We start from the raw sequence: 21,355 nt of genomic DNA on the forward strand, positions 1-21,355 counted from the left end.
ACTTTTAAGGCGAATGCAACGCCAGAGATGTAAGATTTGTTTAAAGCCCCGCATTTCCATTTAAGAACGTGATTGTGTTTGCAAAAGATCCCTTTCAATCTTTGCACACCCCCAGCCCCCTCACTCAGTCTCTCTCTCTCTCTCTCTCTCTCTCTCTCTCTCTCTCTCTCTCTCTCCTTGTGTGTGCGTGTGTCTGCGTGTGTCTGCGTGTGTGTGTGTGTGTGTGTGTGTGTGCATGTGCGTGTGTGTACCCTCTCAGCGTCTCCGAGGCTGCTTTGCAATTCATAGAATTGGTAATTTGCTATTGGGACAAAACGTGAAGGGAAAAATAATCAGATCAAGCAGGGGAAGGAAAGGAAAGGAGAGGTGTGTGTGTGTGTGTGTGTGTGTGTGTGTGTGTGTGTGTGTGTGTGTGTGTGTGTGCGTGATGGCTCCGTGTGTATGAAACGCGTGTGTGCGTGTGTCTGTGCATGTGTGTGATGGCTGCGTGTGTGTATGAAATGGCCATGTGTGTGCGTGATGCACGTGTGTGTGTGTGTGTGTGTGTGTGCGTGCTTGTGTTTATTGACGCAGGAAGGCGAATACAACAACCACCCTGGGAAGAAGAAAAAAATGATATAGTGCAAATGGGCAGCGTAGAATGGGTCACTTTAGTATGGCTGCTCATGTATGTTCAATGAATGCAGATGTTGAGCGTAGCACTGCAAACATGAGCGAGATATTAAAAATGAAGGCTCGGAGTAATCTATTCCAGAAACACATGAGAGTCAGATTATTAGGGACAGTTCTCTGTGTGATGCAGAGCGGCCGTGTTACAGACACGCACACACATTAAACTTGTTCAATTGGCAGAGTCACTCAGACCTGAGTATAATCCCCTTCGTAACACTGTGAGGGTGTATCTAATAATAATATGTCTTCTGCTCAATAAGCATTTTTTAAAATTTATTTAAATTTAAATGGAGTCATTTTTGCTTCTGTTGTGTTTTTCTGGACGTCGAACACTTTGCACGACATCCTTGGCGGATTAGATATGCTTAGATTTGATATATTTAATTTTTTTTTAAATATATTTTTACCTATTCATATATCATACCTAAGTATATTGGTTGGGGAAACATATATTGCAGTTATAGATTTTCAGTTGGTGTATTAGCTAATTGAGCTACACGAGAGTCAAAATATGAAACACTGCTCTCTGTTTCTAATGTATAAATTCAATAAAGAAATTGTATTTTTTGTTTTGTTTTGTTTTTAAACCTGTGCATGTTATTGACAATATACAGTATAATAAACATTTTGAGGGTGTATAAAAATGATGTACTTTTTAAATTTCTTTATGGCTTTATAATTTAGCTACAAGACAGTCATATTTTACTTGAACTAGTATAATATTTTGAAAATATTGTGAGAGAGAGAGAGAGAGAGAGGGAGAGAGAATTTATTAAAATCTCAAGGCTCAAGGCTTGTCAAACTAGTGGTGAGTGCAGTACCAGTCTGTGGTAAGAATGTACACATATTGTTAAAAAAAAAAAAGGAAAATGTGCAAAGTGGCATTATAATCAACATACTACTCACTACGGTGCATGTAATGTTATAGTTGTGTACATAAAGCATGAATGGTGCTTCGTGTACTGTTATTATTATGAAAATGAATGTACTGAAAAAGGTGAGTCCCCACACGTTTGGACGTTTAAGGTGAAGCAGCGTGCGCGTGCACACACACAAGCACGGATATTAGAGAAAAGCGCGCGCGCGCCCGTCCCCCTCCTCTCCTCCGCGCGCGCGTCCCCGCGGGCCTCCGTCGGAGCGGAGCCAATGCTCGCTCGGCGGAGGCGTGTCTTCGCGCCGGCCCAAGACCTCCCAGAGCATCCGCCGACGCCGTCCGGGGCTCTAAAGCCCGCAGACCTCCGAGGCGGCCGTCACTTCTCCGAGTCGGAGCCATGGCGACAACAGCTCAGTACATCCCGCGGAATAACTCCTTGCCGTCCAACCCGCTCATGCACCCGGACTCGGACCGCATGCACCAGGGGACCACCTACCGGGAGGTGCAGAAAATGATGCACCACGAGTACCTGCAGGGGCTGGCGGCTACCAACACGGGACACCCGATGAGCCTGACGCACCACCAGTGGCTGCAGCCCACGTCCAACAGCGACTGGACCACCGGCACGCACCTCGGCCAGCAGGAGCACAAAGGCGGCGGCGGAGGCGGCGGCGGCGGCGGCGGTGGAGGAGGAGCAGGGAGCCGCGAGGACCTGGCCGCCGGCTTCCACCACAGGTCCCACTTGGTGCACCAGCAGACGCAGGCGGCGCACCACGGCGCGTGGGCTCCAGCCAGCGCGCACCACCTGTCCCCGCTGTCGCCGGCGTCGGGCGGCGGCGGCGGCGGTGGCGGCGGCGGCCACCAGGCTCTGGTCTACTCGCAGCCCGGATACACGAACCTGAACGCCATGCTGGGCAGCCCCCAGCCGGGCGCCCTGCACCACGGCTTGCGCGAGCCGCTCCACGACGACGCGGCGGCGGCGGTGCACGACGGCCACATGGAGTCCCCACAGCAGGCGTTCGGCCACCACCAGGACCACTCGGACGAGGACGCGCCCAGCTCCGACGACCTGGAGCAGTTCGCCAAGCAGTTCAAGCAGCGGCGGATCAAGCTGGGCTTCACGCAGGCGGACGTGGGCCTGGCCCTGGGGACCCTGTACGGCAACGTCTTCTCGCAGACCACCATCTGCCGCTTCGAGGCGCTGCAGCTGAGCTTCAAGAACATGTGCAAGCTGAAGCCGCTGCTGAACAAGTGGCTGGAGGAGACCGACTCCAACACGGGCAGCCCCACCAACCTGGACAAGATCGCCGCGCAGGGCCGCAAGCGCAAGAAGCGCACGTCCATCGAGGTGGGCGTCAAGGGGGCGCTGGAGAACCACTTCCTCAAGTGCCCCAAGCCGTCGGCGCACGAGATCAGCACTTTAGCGGGCACGCTGCAGCTGGAGAAGGAGGTGGTGCGCGTTTGGTTTTGCAACCGGAGACAGAAGGAGAAGCGCATGACGCCCGTGGGGGTCCCGCACCCCAACATGGACGACGTATATTCCCAAGCGGAGACCCCCCCGCTGCACCGCTCGCTGCACAGCCCCGTGCAGTGACTTGACTTGACAGCCCTGAACGCCCCCCGCCGCCCCCTTACCCACCACCACCAGGCTCCTTTGTAGACAAATAAAAGGGACTTCGTGGAGTTTACACTATTTAAGTTTCCTCGACGAGACTTTTTTTTTTTGGGGGGGGGGGGGGGGGGGGGGGGGGGGAGTTGTGTGCAGTTTTTTTTTAAACTTAGCATTGGGAATAAATGTTGAGAAAAAAAAATCACATCTAGTGACAAATATTCCATTTAAAGCAAGACAAAGATTTATTTACCAAAATTATAACGGAGGAGATGTAAGGAGAATCATCATCTCCTTCCCCTTTTTTTGGGACCGTGAACGCACCACACGCCTGCAAAAAAAAACAAAACAACAACAACAAAAAACACTGGAGATGAAAAGTCAGCACTGAATGAACTTGTTTTTCCTTTGCTTGTTCTTTTATTATTATTATTGTTGTTTTTTTAATTTCCAAACATTTTAACCCGAGTGTGTACTGTCGTGATCTTGTTGTTTTTTTTGGGGGGGGGGGGAGACTTTGGAAATTTGCAGTTTATCAGGGTGAAAATTTGGGAGGAAAACGATGAGAAATTAACGAATATTCCAAACGCGTCAGGACGAACATGCTCTGATTGCACGCCTTAATAATATTTCTTTGTTTGTTCGTTTTTTTTTTGTTTTTTTTTTAAATCACACCTGACCAAACGTCGAAATTTGCAACAGCAGACGCTAAAAAAAACACCAAAAAAACTGCATTTCGTTTCCTTTTATTGTGGATGTTTTCCTCTCTTTTTTTTTTCTTTTTTTACTTCTTTGCATGGAGCACTTACTTACTTTTTTGTTAGTTTTTTTTATTACAACATTTCCAAACAGATTGCCCCTCTACCTCCACCACCACCACGAAGTTGGAGCAACTCAGGTAACTTTCAGTGCCCCCCCTGCAGCAACTCCCAATGTCAAAACATCACACTTTCTCCGATACTGACAAACTCGCGGGGCCGTGAAAGCAACGCGGCCGAGGATTTTTTTTTTTTTTTTTTTTGTCTGTATGTTATACTTTTCAAATCGTATTTATTTGACGTCTTTGTGTGTCCTGAAGCAGTCCAAAACAAAAAAAAAAAAAAAAAAAAAAAAAACGAGCAGTGCTATTCACCAGACAGATAAGGGATTTTTTTCCAAGAAAAAAAACAGGATAATTATTAAAAAATAAAAAAAAGTTTTAAAAAAAAGGAGGTAATTTTAGAGAAAATGTGTAAATATGTCCAATATGTAAAACCTGTATTTGTTCTGAAACATGTTTTTTTTTTGTTTCTTTCTTTTTCCGGGCAGTTTTGTACACTTACTAATAATATCCCAAAAGATATTTTAATATGATTTTTTGATTTATTGATGACTCATTTATAAATATATATTTATTATTTCTTTAAGTGTTTTTTGTTTGTTTGTTTGTTTGTTTGTTTGTTTTGTTTAGCTCTGTTGTTGTTTTCTTTTTTATATATATTTGTTGCAGTGGATGATTTCACTCTCTCTTTCGTCATTGACTGTACGTTGATTGCTCTCTAAATGTAGACTGCAAAGTCACATTTCTATTTATGTTATAGTAATATTTTATTACTTACATAAAAACGTATATACAAGAAAAGTGCTCTGATGTTGCTGTCCTTTCTTTTGTTTGGGTTGCACCGCTACAGGCCGCATTTCAACGACACATTTGAGTTCAACACTTTATGATCATTTATTATTGTTATTATAACTATTATTTGACGTCAGGCAACCAGCATTAAATTGCGCAGTATTGATATCGAGTTGATGTGTTCTTGACTGATAATGACCATAATATCGAGTAGAACAATTAGACGTTTTTAAATCGTGCATTTAAAAAAAAAGAAATTAAGATTTCCTATTTGAACGTGTTCATTTGTGTTTTCTAATCTGACGTAACACTGACTGCAGGCGATTTGTTTTAAAGGACAGGAAAATCAATATAAAGATTATTTAAAAAAAACATTTTTAAAATAAAAATGCCTCGAAAGAGGCCTTACAGTTGAAGTAAATCTCGGCCATAAGTCATTTTCTTGCAATTTTTGGCTGTTAAACGTCTAAATTATTCACATTTCAATCGTTGCTCAAAAGACATCTTAAACGCCCCCCGCGACTTCCATAAATGTGGACTGAATTATTTGAGCAAAGGAGACTTTCAATAAAACGTCCGTACGTTGCAATACACCTCAAATAATAATACATTATCCTTTGTGACTGCATATTTGACTTTATATTCACATATTGCACAAAACCGATCCTTGACATAATGCATACAATTTGACTAGTTTCCTCTGGGTTGCAAATAAAAGTAATGTGTATCGAACGAAGGTTGTTTCCAGCCGTTTCTTATAAAAAGCAGATGATGAAGTAAAAACACGTGTTTTCCCTTCCTGACATTCGCAATGTTCATCGCGATCAGCCAATAGCTTTTAAAGGATTTTTATTAAATCTACGAGAAGCTCCTTTGGGTCATTTTTTCTTCCCCTGCGTCGTTTCTGTTCGCAAATGTGGAAGAAATATAGCGGAATACGTGCCGGGTGAAATGTCTTCATTGCACTGTTGTGTTGTTGTGATTGAAGAGGGTTAAAAAGAAAGTGTGTGTGTGTGTGGGGGGGGGGGGGGGTTCGTGTGTTTGCAGAAGCTGAAGTGGTCCAAACTCCAACTGGGAGCAGAAGGCCAAACTCACAAGTGTACCGCAGGCGCCCCCAGCTGGTATATCCATGCTACTGCACCCTTGGAGCTCCACTGTGGTTTGGAAGCATGACAAATGCTGGGCGTGCATTTTGTTTGATGCGACGAAATAACAGCAAAGTTTGAGAAAAGTGGAACCTTGGTAACCTTGGTTGAATGTGCACTCGCGGGACACTTCATTAGGTACACCTACAACATCTAAAGACTACTTTTTATTTTCCATGTATTCTATTCTATTATTCTTATATATATATATATATATATATATATATATATATATATATATATATATATATATATATATATACATACACACACACACACATGAATACATACAAGGGCCAAAGTATGACGGTGATCCATGTTTCTTATAGTTTTAAATTTAAATGTTATTAATGTATTATTAAAACAAATACAAATAAAGTTAAATTCGTCACCATAATTGGCATCATTTACCCAAAAATATTTTACCTTTCATGAAATGCTTCATGCATACATTTATTAGGGACAAAATAAATACAACATATATATATATTAGATACTAATATTTGCTTTTACTAAACCTTGTATTTATGTTTTGTTTTGTACTTGTATCATATTTCAATAATTGTATTTTATTCATTAAAATATCTTCACTAAACATATTTTGTTTTATTTGTATTTTATAACTATTTATTATTCTTAGTTGTTTAAATACACACGGACACAGAGTTAATGTATAGAATCTAAAAATATTTCTTAAATTGCCTAATTTAGTGACACAAGAGGGCAAAAATATTTAACACTACTGTGTTTGTTTACTTACAAATTTCATCAATACATTGGAAAAAAAACATGGCAGTTGTCTAATTTCAGCAATATGTGAGAAGGTCAAAATATCAAATATGGCTCTCTGTTTCTGTTTCATTCTACTAAACATATTTTTTCAATATTTTCTACATATGTTATTGCGACTTTTGGCATGTCCCATCCAAGGTCGTCACAGCCAGTCATGTATAAATTATACATATTTTACTAATACAATATTAGACATTAGAAAATATAGCTTTATTCATTTATTTATTTATTTATTTATGTATTTATGTATTTGTTTATTTATTTATTTTGCCAGAGTTGCTTAATTTAGCTACATGAGGACCAAAATAAGATTTGGATAGATAGATAGATAGATAGATAGATAGATAGATTAACAACAAAATCAATTATGCATGAGTACAACTCATCCCAAAACTGAAAAGAAAACTGCTTGTTGACCGACACCGCTCCCCCTACACGTTGTGGGTGTCCTCACAGTCGAACCGCTTGTGAGCGCCCCCCTTGGGCCAGGGGAAGTATCGTCATTTCTCACACGCGCATGCAGAGCAGATGTGGATTAGTGATGATTAGCAGGGATTATGGCTGGTTAATGGTGAGAAAATACATCAGGAACCATTGGCTGTGCAAAGGTGGGTGGTGGAGGAGTGGGGGGGGGGTATTTCCCTCACACTGACGGATTTGCATTGATCCACAGCAAATGAACGAGGATTAGCGGCATCCAGCTATCCGCCGACAGATAAATAACATTAAGCGTATTACGCGCCATTGCCTCCTATTAATGACACTACAATGCCGGCAATTATGGAAATATGTAGAATAATGGGGAGCGCTGCTACCTGCTTAGGATTCCGGGGATTCCAAATCATCCTCGTGTAGTAGGTCTTTATGTATTTATTTATTCACGTTTTGTCAAGGCATGCTGTATGAGCTTTATACTTCATAATTTATGGCTTATAATCGCTTAAATCGTGTATTTATATCAGCTTTTGAGGGACCTGAAAACCGTAAACGAGAACCAGCCGGCTAGCGGCCGCCAAGATGTACCGGTGCAGTGTATATACTGTATTGTCTTTTACAATATTAGTCAAGTATATTCTTAATTTCACATGTACTTGTAGCTAGAAAGTGAAGTGCAGAGAGTCTCTGTCGCCCAACGGGGCAAGTGATCATTTCCGACAGCTTCTCAAAATATCTGCACTCGCCTTTATGTTCGTCTGTTTCCTCTCTTTGTGGCAATCCACTTCTTACTTGACAGTCTCGCCATGTTTTTGTGGTTCAATAAAAAACTGTACCGTACTGTTTACTGTTATTACGAACATATAAAGACAAGAGTGTAATGGGTTTAACGAGTAGTTGGGATGATTTATGCACTTGCATCAGCAGGGTTTGAAGGGCAACACATAAATTGTGCAACTCACATGATTTTTATGAAGCTGTTTGTCTTTACCATTATAAAAAGAAGTTCATTTCAATGGGCCACCACCATTTTCTCTGTCAATAAGGATTGCTTTTAATATGATTCCCTAAAATTTTAAATAATCAATAACATTTTGAAATTAGGCCTTTAAGTGTTGTTGTTTGAGCATCTGAGACATTTACCCATATAAAACCAAGGCAGCATTTAAAAAAATGCAAAATTAGAATGTCTTTTACTCTGTGCCTTTTCTGTTATTGATCAAATTATTTGAAAATGACCCATAAATACGCAGACAACATTGCAGAGCGATCACGTCAGTACTCTCTTTAATTCTCGGCAAAGATGCCTTCTCCACGTAACGTGCGACCATCTCATAATGTGAAAAGAACTTGTTTACAACGTGCTAAGACTGCACACTTTAATTTGAGAGACTTGTTTAGGTGCTGTTGTTTTGGTTAGCAAAGATAGTTGGCATGAGCTGAGCAGTTAATCGACGCCTTCTTCACACATCGTAAGATCATCGCAGGGGACTCATTTACAACACGCAGTAATCCCTTGATCAGACTACAGGATTTTAGCCCCTGTAATGGCCCGATTAGCTATCGCGGGCGATTTCCCATCGGGCCCGATAATACTTCTTGAAGTGTGACATAATCCACGACTGACAATTTGGCCCTACGATAGCCCTACGATGCCAAAATGAAAAATCTAGCATGTTCGATTTTTGGGATATTTTCCGTGTAGTGTGACAATGACACCAACAACAGCGCACCTTGACGTCGACCAGCAGGATTGTGTATTGTGACTGGGGCCTTGCCTCCCATGCTTGCCGCCGTCAACATACTTGGTCGCCACTGTCAACATTTATTCATGCACACAAGCTATGTTACATTTTGTTGCCTGCTTGCAAGCCGCGTCGCATTAAAAGTATGCGAAAATACCTCGAGCAGTCCATGAATGAACGTCCTCTCCCGAGCACTGGCGACGACCACCACACGTTTTTACTCATTTTGTCCCCCCCCCCCACACACACACAATACATTGGTGCAATCCATTGTTGTTGCTGTCGCCATGGTAACGGGTGTATCCGGTCGTGTTGACCAGTGACATGTTTTCTGGTTCCGTCTCAGTCGACAGTGTTTGAATTGACAAGATAAAGCCCAGTGATCATAAAAGACGGGATACGGCGGTATCGGAATAAATGTGGTGTAGTGTTACCACTGTCTGACCGAGATACGGCAAGATTTGATGGCAGTAGTCTGACATAGTGCAATCGGGAAAGACCACATTTGTCTTGCAGTTTGATCCAGGCATAAGACTCAACACTTTAATTAATCTGACAGACTATTAAGGTGCTGCTGTTTTGGTTAGTAATAGAGTCCAAATGGGCTCAGAATTCTATTAGAGTACGGGGCACTATTTGAGGAAATATGGTCATGGTCCATCCATCCATCCATCCATCCATCCATCCATCCATCTTCTATAGCACATGTCCCCATTAGGGTCACAGAGGAGCTGGAGCCTATCCAAGCTGACTCTGGGCAAGCAGCCTGTAGTGCACGAATAGCAAAAATCCATCTGTAATTGACACCCATAACAATTCCATTGCGGGAAAAAAAGAACTTTTTGAACTGCCAATAAGCGTTTTTGAGGTCGGTTCCCCTCGAAAAAGAAAAAAAGGAAAATATAGGAAACATTTGGAAAGAAAAAAAAAGAAAACCAATCCGCAAATAGGTGAATCCACAGGTGCTGAACCAAGAGTATGTGGGGGTCCACTGTATAGACAAACAACCATTCAGACTGACATTCAATTTAAAGTATTCAATAAACCTAACAAGCATGTTTTGGGAATGTGGGAGGAAGTCGGACAAGCACGGGGAGAACATGCAAACGCCACACAGGAAGGCCTGAACTTGGATTTGGACCCAGAACCACAGAACTGCGGGGCATATGTGCTAACCACTAGCTCAGTGTGGGAGCAATTATGTTCCTATTGTCCTGAATTGATCGTGATTGATCACCTGGAACATGACTGACACGATCTCCGATCCATCCGTCTTTCCCTCCCACAGTTCTCCTTTTGACTGTTTATGTAATAAATAGCTCTGCAAGGAAGCTAAGAGGGGGGGGGGGGGGGGGGGGATCGGTGGTGGTAGTGGTGGTGGGTGGGTGGGCGAGTCTGGTCCCAAAAAGCGCAGAATAATGCTGTTTTTTCATCAAAAATTCCCTCTCTTCCCCTACCTCAAGGTTCCCTCCTCAGAACCACTTGAAAAGGTGGGCAACAATGTGGCCACACGGAGAAACACTTCGTTACCATATGAAACGCTCCAGCGGTGAACCGGAGGAGACGGCGAGAATGGCTCTTGTGTTATTTATGATAGCAGGCCTTGTAGCCATGTGGGCCTGCCCCGCCCTTCTCTCTCCTTCATGTGCTCGGGCCTCCTGTACGAGCGCAGGGAGGAGGCGGCGGTCGGGGGGTACACAGAAGTGCATCTTCACAAACTTACTCTCCGCTACCCCCCAATACCCACCCCCACCACCCCCTCTCCCCCTTTGAAGAAGAGAGGTGCTCTCGTCTGCCTCTTCTGGGGCTTTGACAGACATTTTATAGCGCCTCGGGTGTCTGTCAAGAGTTACTAACAGTTCTATCTTAGCGGCTTGCCTCCTGGCGGCTGCACACACTTTTACGGGGGATTCTATTGCGGTGAATTAACCGCAGTTTGGGGCTCTTCAACAGGTGCGCTGACCACCTTTCCCATTATGGGGCATTACGAAAATACACTGAAGTATGTTGTAAACAAAGCGCTAATGTAATAATAATGATTTGAGAGAAGTACAAACACTGTCCGGTGAAATTTGGCCCATTTTGACTTTTGACAAAAATACAATTGTGCCTTGACTTGCAAGTTATTAACTCAAAACACATATATACCAAATCATCTGTTCCCTTTGAAACAAATGGGAATGCCATATGTTAGAGCCCCACAAAAGACACCAAGAAAAACTTTTCTATCTTGGTTTCTAACAAGAAAAATAGCACTCTTCAATATCGTAGCTTATAAAAATTGAGTAATAATTCAACCATAATTAAATAATTAAATCGAATTTGTGCATCACGATTTTGTGCTTCAGTGCAACCTTTTTGGCACTACCAGGGGCTAGTGTTTTCAGACTTGCACAATAAATGAAGAGTTTCACAGCTAAGTGACTCAGTAAGATGCATGTTTATATATATATATATATATATATATATATATGCATATATGCATATATATGCATGCTGGTGCTGTAATTAATACAGCTGTGTACAAAAGACTGGTAAATTCCCACCCACACAATACGGGATTGGCCAGCTGAGCCGACGTTTAATGAAGCTGGGAAATACACCTTTTCCAGCCGATGCTTGTCAGACGTTAGCAACTGCCGGCCGACGTGCCTTCCTAAGGCCGACGTCGGTGGTGCATATGTTTGCTGAGTGGGTAATATAGCAATAAAGGCTTTATGATTAGGAGCGGCAGTAGTAGAATTAGGGCATTTTAAGACCTTTACAACCCCACGGCGCAGCTGACAAAGCGTTTTCAACTTGCCTGCACAAGGTTGCAGAGTTAATTGGTGCGCAGAAAAGAACATGGCGGCCCCCATGCTAAAGGTTGCCCTCCCTCCACCGCCCTTCCCTTTCTCTTCTCCTTCTCTGCGAACTGGGCTTTTGTCAGCTATAAAGCAAAAAGCACCTTACCGTCTTTCATAACAAGGTTTTTCCACACAGAGGAGGCCAGTGAGAGAGAGAGGGAAGAGAAATCATAAAATAGGAGGCCTTGCAGCATGAAGACGCGGCATTGAGCGTGCACCACGGTGCGTTTGGGGGGCCTCGCAAGCTTCAGGGACATTCAAAGGGAACAAATCAAATGTAAAGACACGGCGGTTGAAATGAGGGTCATGTAAATTAATTTCCTGCACAACCCTGTTGTTTTCTTTAATGAGGGTTTATGCAAAATCAAGGAAATACCCAAATTCGGCCACTATTTTTGGTAGGTTTACACTATAAATTAGTATTGCGGGACATTGGGGGGGGAAAAAACAACATCAAATTGAATGCATCACTCGAAATGAGGCAAGCTAAATTCAAAAGTTTGAAGAGAACCAAGATCACATGTATTTACTTGGTAAAAAGACATATTTTATTGGAGAGGAGATTGAAGGCAACAAGATACCGGACGACTGGTTAGTTAGTTAGTCAAGAAGCTCCCAAGAAGCAGGAGTGCTGCAGCAAAGTGGAGACTGTGGAGAGTCCAGACCTACAGCGCAGCCACAGGCTGGTCTAAGCTTAGCATGTCTGTTCGTTTACAGTAATCCCTCGTTTATCGCGGGGGTTAGGTTCTGGACCACCTCCGCAATAGGTGAAATCTGTGAAGTAGCGACCACATTTATTTTATTTTTTTTATCATTTGTACATATTTTAAAGCTATGTAAACCTCCCCAGTCTCTTTATTAATCTTCCCCATGGTCCTATTACCCACTACCATACGCTTTGAAACACTTTCTATAGTCTTCACCTTTTTAACTCTTAAGCATATAGTAATGCAAAGTAGCAGTCAGTTTTCCACAACAAAAAGGTAGGCAAGAAGGCAGCAAGAAAAACGGAACGCTGCAGCAAAGTGGAGACTGTGGAGCAGCGTCTGTCATTTCTACCCATCTATCCATTTTCTCAAGGACTCGTCGTCCTCATTAGGGTTGGGGGTGAGCTGGAGCCTGTCCGAGCTGACTTTGGGCGAGAGAAGCGGGGTACACCCTGGACTGATTGCCAGCCAATCGCAAGGCACATACAGACAAGCGTTCACACTCACATTCACACCTATGGACAATTTACAGTCAAAACGATGCATGTTTTTGGAAGCCGGGGCACTTTGATCAAGTTAACGAGAAGAGTCACGAGGAGATGAGGTACTAATTCTGAAACAGGAGGCGAGGGAGAATTAAAGGGCAAATTAAGAGAGCACAGAGATGAAATGGAGACCAGGGTGTAATTAGAAATGTACAAAGATGATTTGGATGCGACAATGTGATTAGAGCCAGTCTTAGGAATAATCAAGTCACTGCCAAGAAATACTGCAAGACTGCTGCTGCGCGTCTTGAACGAAGGCTACACAGACTAGCGCAAGGTTTACTCCTTCTTGGTAACAAACATGCCCTTCTGTTGTAGAGAAACTGGCAGCTGAGGGCGAGCGGCTTGTAACGTGGCCTGTGAATGAAGGAAGCCAGAGAAGACATAAAAGATATTGTCGACACCGTGTGCAAATTGATGAAGTGCGACACGATGCGACCCACAGAAGTGATAATGTAGCTGCTGATACATTATGCGCAGTCTGGTTTTTATTGTGGTTTTTTTTTGTTTTTGTTTTTACCCACTTTCGCATCGCCGGTCATAAGGGAAGGTACGGTGGCCCGAAAGGGACAAAAAAAAAAATCTTTCTACATTATTCATGTGTAAAGTGATGCGCAATGTGACCAACAAATACAAAAATGTGTCTATTAAAGACATATGTTTTTGTTTTTTTGCTCACTTCCATGTTGGTGGACATAAAGGAAGGTACGGTAGGCCTAAAGGGACAAAAGTACATGATATTCAAATTATATTATATTAATGTCATGGTGACAGGACAGTATTTTGGATGTGCGGTGAACAGAAGAAGTCACGTGCTTGAACAGTGGAAATCGACCTTTTGTCTTATTTCAAAATCAAAAAGGCCCCAGTGGCAGAGCCCACGGGGAATAACGGCAGGGCGAAGGGCTAAGCGGGGGTCGTCTGGGCGTTAATCCATGGGACTGTCGATGACCTTCGACCCCGCCGGGTGTGGGGTTGAGCGGGTGTGTGTGTGTGTGAAAGTCAGTCTGGCCCCTCCCAGTAATGATTTTTGGGGCATGGTGCGATCGACACACGCTCAGCCCCAGGGATGAGCCTAAATGCTAGTTTTGACACGGGGGTTAAAGGTGATCAATAACAAGGCGCTGGAGGAGAACGGACAGGACGTGCAGCCGGGACGATAAAAGGAGGAGGATGAGCGGGAGCAGGAGGAGGAAGGCTCTTTTTAATTGGGCTGCACTCATTACGAAAGTCTTTTGTAGACATCCTTGCCTGCCTGGAGCTCCACTGAGCTTGCGTTGACTCAAGGTGTGCTTTTGTTCTTCTTCAGCTGACCTTAAAATGTGACATCCATCCATCCATCCATGGTAACATTTCAGAGGATTTCCTTACATCAGGATTATTATTATTTTTTTTCATAATGGCAGCAACTGTTTGTTTTTGTTTTTTCAGGGTGAAATTTTGTGTAAATTTGTCATTTAAAAAAATTTTTTTTTTTTACATGTCGTTTTAAAAATAATTACTATAAATGTGTCTGTTTTTGCGAAAATAAGAATAAATGTGTCAATTTAACAAAAATGCCATAAATTTGTGAATTATGTGAAATTTTGTAGGAATTTGTCAATTGTTTTGAATATTTGTCAAATTTCCTGAGACTTTTGTATGCGTTAGTTGGATGTTTTTTTTCTCAAATGTATTTTAACTACATATTAGGGAAATTGTATTATAAGTGTGTTTATAAAGGTTAAAAGGTTAGATTAGACTAAATGTGCTGCCCCGATCACCAGCTGTAGTGGTGTCCACTTGGATAAATGAAGGCAGGATCTCAATGAATGCCACCACATTTCCTCAAATCCATTTTACAAGTGTGTTACTGTGTGTGTGTGTGTGTGTGTGTTTGTGGGGTGGATTTGTTTTTGCAGTTGGTCATTGTTGCAGGGCTACAGTCCATTTCTACCTTTTCTTTGGGTACAATGTCTAACTACATTGTCAGTGCTAGTCAGCCAGATCTTCAGATCTCCCCTTCCCAAATATACTGCATGAGATATCCTAATGTAGATCTTTATATTGGCTGGATGCATTTTGTGGACATTTTCAGATTTGCATATAAATGTAACAAAGGTTTCAATTTGCTTTCCAATCGCACCACATTTCTGTCTCGTTCCTCCAATGTAGAAAGTGTTTTTGTCTCGTGTTGAGTCACAGCGTTCTAATTGTGAATTTCTTGTGAATTCCTGACATCAAAAATCAATTTCTCTAATCCCCCTTTTTACTTTCCTGTTACCTGATGCAAACGAGGTAATTATGCCCTTCAGAATTTCAAAATGCAGCTCAGCCAGGATGTCTGAGTAATCACTGTAAGTGCAGCAAAGGCTTCAAACTCCCTTTTCCTCCTCTCGTCTAACCTTTAATGAAAGATGAAAAAGACATTTTAGTACAATTTGGCGTTTTTTATATTGGGCCAGTTGTCGATCTCAACCGAATATTTACGTTGCTATATAATTGATGTAGCAATGCAATGAGGGAACTGGCTCTTGCATATCCACATGAAAGGTGATGCACCGGTGTTGGGGGTGGGGGGTGTTCTTTTGGTGGTACCCATGGTTATCAACGCCTCTTCTCAGCCCTGCGGGACGCCTCTGCCAGGGGGAACGGGACACAGTGCTGTACAAAGGGGATTAATTGGTGTGGCACCTCTTTTGGTGTGCATGGGGGCCAAAGCAATTAAATGGTGGCCCCAGGCCCTTCACGTTGCCATTACTAAACTAACTGAGGGACAAGACAGCACTCTGCCAATATGCGTACTTTATGAGGTGTGGACATACAGTAAAGGGACAGAAGCCATAGATGAGGATGCCTAGGAGATGCAAGGAAGGTCACTTTATGAACATACAGTATAATATGCGGAGCCCATGTTTGCGCACTCATATGGGTCACAACAATAGGTACACCTGCACAATGTAGTGACAGCGATATTCAAACTCTTGCCTTTAAGAAACACTTTTGGTCGACACTGTTAGTGAGAGACCGTATTTCCTCAAATAATGGCCTCTACTTTAATAGATGCCATAACAATACAATTGAAGACCCACTATTGTCATTTTCGTGTTTTCCATTTCTAAATATAATAAATATCTTTGACAATAAGTGCTGAAAACATGAGCAAAGACTGATAACAATTTGGATTGTTGAGCTATAGTCTTAAACTCTTATTCACCATTTTAGTTGTCTGATATTTGGGGGGCAGGGCTAAAACAGGGCTGCACTGACGCAAGCAGGGAACAGCATGCGTTGCCCCTCCCCCACTATATAATTACCAAGCACCCTCATTCCATGTAGTGGCCATTCGGTGTAATTTCCACTTATTGTAGTTGCTGCAGTTACCTATCCAACACTGCACGCAACCCGAAAAAAATGCATCTTTCCTGCAGTGTAATGTGTCTTGTGTTATTTGGGCTACAGTTTCTCTACCGTGGTGTGCCTCACTACGTGCCCCCAAGCGCGGCACGTAGTGAGGCTGCGGCGAAGCGGGCTGCTTCGCCACCACCCAGGCAGCCCCGTGCCAGCCCGCCAGCCGCCAAGACATTTTTTGGCTCAGTTTACTGGGCCTTTAATCTACACGCGTGTCACCCCATTCGATTACGGCAGCAGCCCAAATAGATGCCCGAAACTACCGCAATTCCTCAATTAGTGGCCTCTGCTCTTATAGACACTCTAACCCGATTAATCGTGTGTCCTCAAATAGTGGAATCCCCTCTAAAAGATTCTGTACTTATAAATAAACTACTTACTTCAAATACATGCCCAAAATGATGTACTTAAAAGGTGGCCTCCACTCTTATACTGTAGATGCCATATCCCATTTAATCATCAGCTTTGTTCTCTCTTTAGATGAATAAATTCTTCCTCTCCAATAGTCCTAAAACTACTTTCTACTTGGTTGCATCATCCAGTTGGATAAATAAATGCAGCACCTCGAATAAATATCTGAAACTACCGTATTTCCTCAAATAGTGGCATCCGCTCACCCTGTCCCAAACAATCGTTGGTTACTGAGATAATTAAACTCACCTCAAATACAGTAGGATCCCTGAAACTATCGCCATAACTGTAAAAGCATTGTCCACTCGGCTTCGTCACCTCAAATAGATGCTTGAAATTGCTCCTCAAGATATTGGCCTTTTTTCAAATAGACGCCGTGCCTGAATTAATTGCGAGGTGTGTCATCCACTTGGATAATTCAACGGCACACCACAAATGCATGAAATGACTAAATGTCCTCAAATTACTGGCCTTTTCTTTAACGCATTGTCTCAAACAGCAGCCGTTCTTTTAGATAAATAAATGCTGCACCTCCAATAGATGAACACTTGTATGTCACAGTATATGTGCAAAAGGCCCAAAAGCACCCTCCTTTCACTCAAGCCTCAATTAGCGATGTGATGTGCCACGGAGGTCTCAGTGCCTCCTCACAGTGGCTTTGTTGCCTCCATCCGTGCACTCTCAGATGCGTTTGAACACTGAGAAAAGACACCAGGAAGGTTGCACTCACCCCTCTCTGGGGTCTTTCTCATCGGCTGCCTCGCTGTGAGGGTGCCTGCGCCCCAAGCGGGCAACCACAGAGCCCACAAAGCCTTCAAATGCATGACGGAAAACAGCAGGAAACCAGTGGCCATGAAAAGTCAGGTCCCATCACTTATAGTGCAGCACATACGCAACGTGTTGTGTACACACAGCGTCAGTACACACTTTGGTATTGTTTTCCTCCTATTTCCAACATTTGAACGCTCGATGACGCAAATGTATATTCCAGGGTCACATGATGCTGATAAAATTGCTCTGTTCTGCATACACTCGCCACAAAATTAGCTCACAGTGAGTTTATTTATTTTCTGTTTTCGTATTTTTCTGTTTTGCCTTGGTTAAACCTTTTTCCCCCTAAATAAATCATTATCATTCTTTTATTTTAAATAATAAATATGAAGAATTATGGCCCATTCTAAAACGTTATTGTTATTATTATTATTTTGTTTTACTTAACTAGGTTTTCAAAATGGACCTCACGCCCAATGCACATTACTTCTACTCCTTTCCGATTACATTTGTATTGTATTAAGAGATATAAATACACAGGAAAAAATAAAATAACAATAACAACAATAAAACATGCAAAATATAATAAATATAATAATAGGGCAATAAATATATGCATATACAGTAGATCGATAATTAGCTAGCTGGATATTATTGTGTGTGTGTGTATATATATATATATATATATATATACACAGTGGGTACGGAAAGTTTTCAGACCCCTTACATTTTTCACTCTGCTATATTGTAGCCATTTGTTAAAATGATTTAAGTTAATTTTTTTCTTCAATGTACACACAGCACCCCATATTGACAGAAAAAAAATAATTGTTGAAATTTTTGCAGAATTATTAAAAATGAAAAACTGAAATATTACACAGCCATAAATATTCAGACCCTTTACTGTGACACTCATATATTTAACTCTCTGTGCTGTCCATTTCTTGAGATGGTTCTACACCTTCATTGGAGTCCAGCTATGTTTGATTATACTGATTGGACTTGATGAGAAAAGCCACACACCTGTCTATATAAGACCTTACAGCACACAGTGCATGTCAGAGCAAATCAGAATCATGAGGTCAACTGCCTGAAGAGCTCAGAGACAGAATTGTGGCAAGGCAAAGATCTGGCCAAGGTCACAAAAAAAAAAATCTGCTGCACTTAAGGTTCCCAAAAGCACAGTGGCCTCCATAATCCTGACATGGAAGACATTTAGGACGATCAGAACCCTTCCTAGAGCTGGCCGTCCGGCCAAACTGAGCAATCGGGGGAGAAGAGCCTTAGTGAGAGAGGTAAAGAAGAACCCAAAGATCACTGTGGCTGAGCACCAGCGATGCAGTCGGGAGATGGGAGAAAGTTCGAGAAAGTCAACCATCACTGCAGCCCTCCACCAGTCGGGGCTTTATGGCAGAGTTGACCGACGGAAAATGGCTGCCCACCAACGTTCACCATCAAGCCTAACAGAACTGGAGAGGATCTGCAAGGAGGAATGGCAGAGGAGCCCCAAATCCAGGAGTGAAAAACTTGTTGTATCATTCCCAAAAGGACTCATGGCTGTATTAGGTCAAAAGGTTGCTTCTACTAAATACTGAGCAAAGGGTGTGAATACTTATGGGTGTGTGATATTTCAGTTTTTCATTTTTAATAAATTTGCAAAAATTTTGACAATTCCATTTTTTTCTGTCAATATGGGGTGCTGTGTGTACATTAATGACGAAAAAGATGAACTTAAAAGATTTTAGCAAATGACTGCAATATAACAAAGAGTGAAAAATTTAAGAGGGTCTGAATACTTTCCATACCCACTGTATGTGTGTATATATCCATCCATCCATCCATTTTCCGTACCACATTATCCTCATAAGGGTCGCGGGCGTGCTGGAGCCCATCCCAGCCATCTTCGGGCAAGAGTACACCCTGAACTGGTCGCCAGCCAATCGCAGGGCACATATAAACAAACAACCATTCGCGCACACTTTCACACCTAAGGGCAATTGAGAGTATTCAATGAACCTACCATGCATGTTTTTGGGATCTGGGAGGAAACCTGAGTGCCCGGAGAAAACCCAAGCAGGCACGGGGAGAACATGCAAACTCCACACAGGGGGGGCCAGGATTTGAAGTGTGTGTGTGTGTGTATATATATATATATATATATATATATATATATATATATATGTATATATATATATATATATATATATATATATGTATATATATATATATTTTTTTAATTATAGCAATCAAATTATGATAGATAGATCAATAAAGTATATCCATCCATCCATCCATTCGCAACACCGCTTATCCTGTTGAGGGTCAGGGGGTGCTGTAGCCTACCCCAGCTGACTTCGGGCGAAAGGCGGACACCGCCCTGAACTGGTCGCCAGTCTGTCCCAGGGCACATACAGACACAGACAATCATTCGCACTCACATTTACCCCGTAACCGAGTGGCAACTGAACCCACAGTGGCCGCATCGAAATCAAGTGAATGTACCGCTACACCATCAGTGACTAATTAAGTTTATGCATTACATTACAGTTTACATTTCTTTACTTTAACTTTTTCATAAATTGCAAATGTGGTAGGTTACTTTTAATCAGATAACCTATGTATGAATATAATGTAATTTACGTAATAATAATAATACTTTTATTTTTTTTTATTTTATTCCTGAAAATATGTCATGTATATTAACTATTGGTGCATTCTTTCATTGCATTATCATGCCATTGCTTTTTGACTACAACTAAAATTCCTCCTTGCATAAATGTAACTCTTATTTCCAATTGTCCAGTACAAGTTTGTGAACACAATTGGCCACAAATAACACACACAATTACACAATATTGCTGTCCATAACAAGCCACATTTCCCTCCACCCACCCGGCAGTTTGCGCCATCCCAGCCTGGTCCTCACAGACTCTGGCCTGGAGAGAGGCACGGGGAACAATAGGGAAGGGAGCCCAGCGTCCTAACCATCCATCACATCCCACCTCGCAGTGCTGAAAAGACCACGGTTATCACTCACCCCTGACACGGCCATCGACGTTTGCCCAAGAAACGCACACACATGCCCCTCCCCTACACACACACACCTCTGCAGTGACTCTAAAATATCCCGTCACCCCTTGTCCTTCCCGCCACTGAACCCTCCTCAGCATGCATCAAGCATCATCATTCACAAAAATGCCAGTGCGATCAACACATGGCTCCAAAACCAATACGAGCGTGACAAATGCCAGGTAGCTCCCAGCAGGGACCAATCACGTCACTCCGCAGCATCAACCAGGAAGCAGTTGGTTTGCATCCCAGCATCTTCAACCTGTGGGCAGGCGAATGGGGGGGGTTGTCCTTTGTTTTGAGTTTTGATCTGAGTGCCACAATGGTTGCTATTGTCTTGTCGCCCTCTCAGCTTGATTACATATGGATGTGTTGATGGCTGCGCATGGCATTAAGCTGCAACAATAACTGTGATGCTTGCAGCTCCTACTCAGCTTTGGATGTTTACCCAGCAAACCTCTGTGCTTACGCCCAATAGTGTGAAACTGCAGCAGAAGAGGCAGCTGGATAATTTCATGAATGGCGACTACCACTACTGCTCTAGTTTATACAGTGTTGTGTTATTATTTGTGAGGTTTTTTTTACAGTCTGTGCGGAGGAGAAGGGGGGTGCGCCAACCCTGTCGGCATATTGGTGGGAGTGCATGAGGGGTGTGCCATGTCTGAAAGACTTCTACTCTTATATACAGTAATGTCTTATGATTATGTTTGTTTTGACTTTTTAGGGCATGTC

At 42.6% G+C, this 21,355-nt stretch overlaps 1 protein-coding gene across 1 annotated transcript; it reads left to right on the forward strand.

Moving 5' to 3' along the window:
* The first annotated feature begins 1,869 nt into the window (after positions 1-1,869).
* pou3f1 (POU class 3 homeobox 1) lies at positions 1,870-4,770 on the forward strand. Its single transcript, XM_061776592.1, has one exon. It carries the CDS (start codon positions 1,944-1,946, stop codon positions 3,138-3,140), a length of 1,197 nt encoding a protein of 398 aa, XP_061632576.1. The 5' UTR covers positions 1,870-1,943; the 3' UTR covers positions 3,141-4,770.
* The last annotated feature ends 16,585 nt before the right edge of the window (positions 4,771-21,355 follow it).

Source organism: Phyllopteryx taeniolatus, chromosome 6 (genome assembly GCF_024500385.1).
Source record: "Phyllopteryx taeniolatus isolate TA_2022b chromosome 6, UOR_Ptae_1.2, whole genome shotgun sequence".
In the NCBI taxonomy this organism is placed as follows: domain Eukaryota; kingdom Metazoa; phylum Chordata; class Actinopteri; order Syngnathiformes; family Syngnathidae; genus Phyllopteryx; species Phyllopteryx taeniolatus.

What these genes read in the sequence shown, in the direction of transcription:
- pou3f1 (XM_061776592.1), top strand. Translation starts at nt 1,944, where the DNA reads ATGGCGACAACAGCTCAGTACATCCCGCGGAATAACTCCTTGCCGTCC.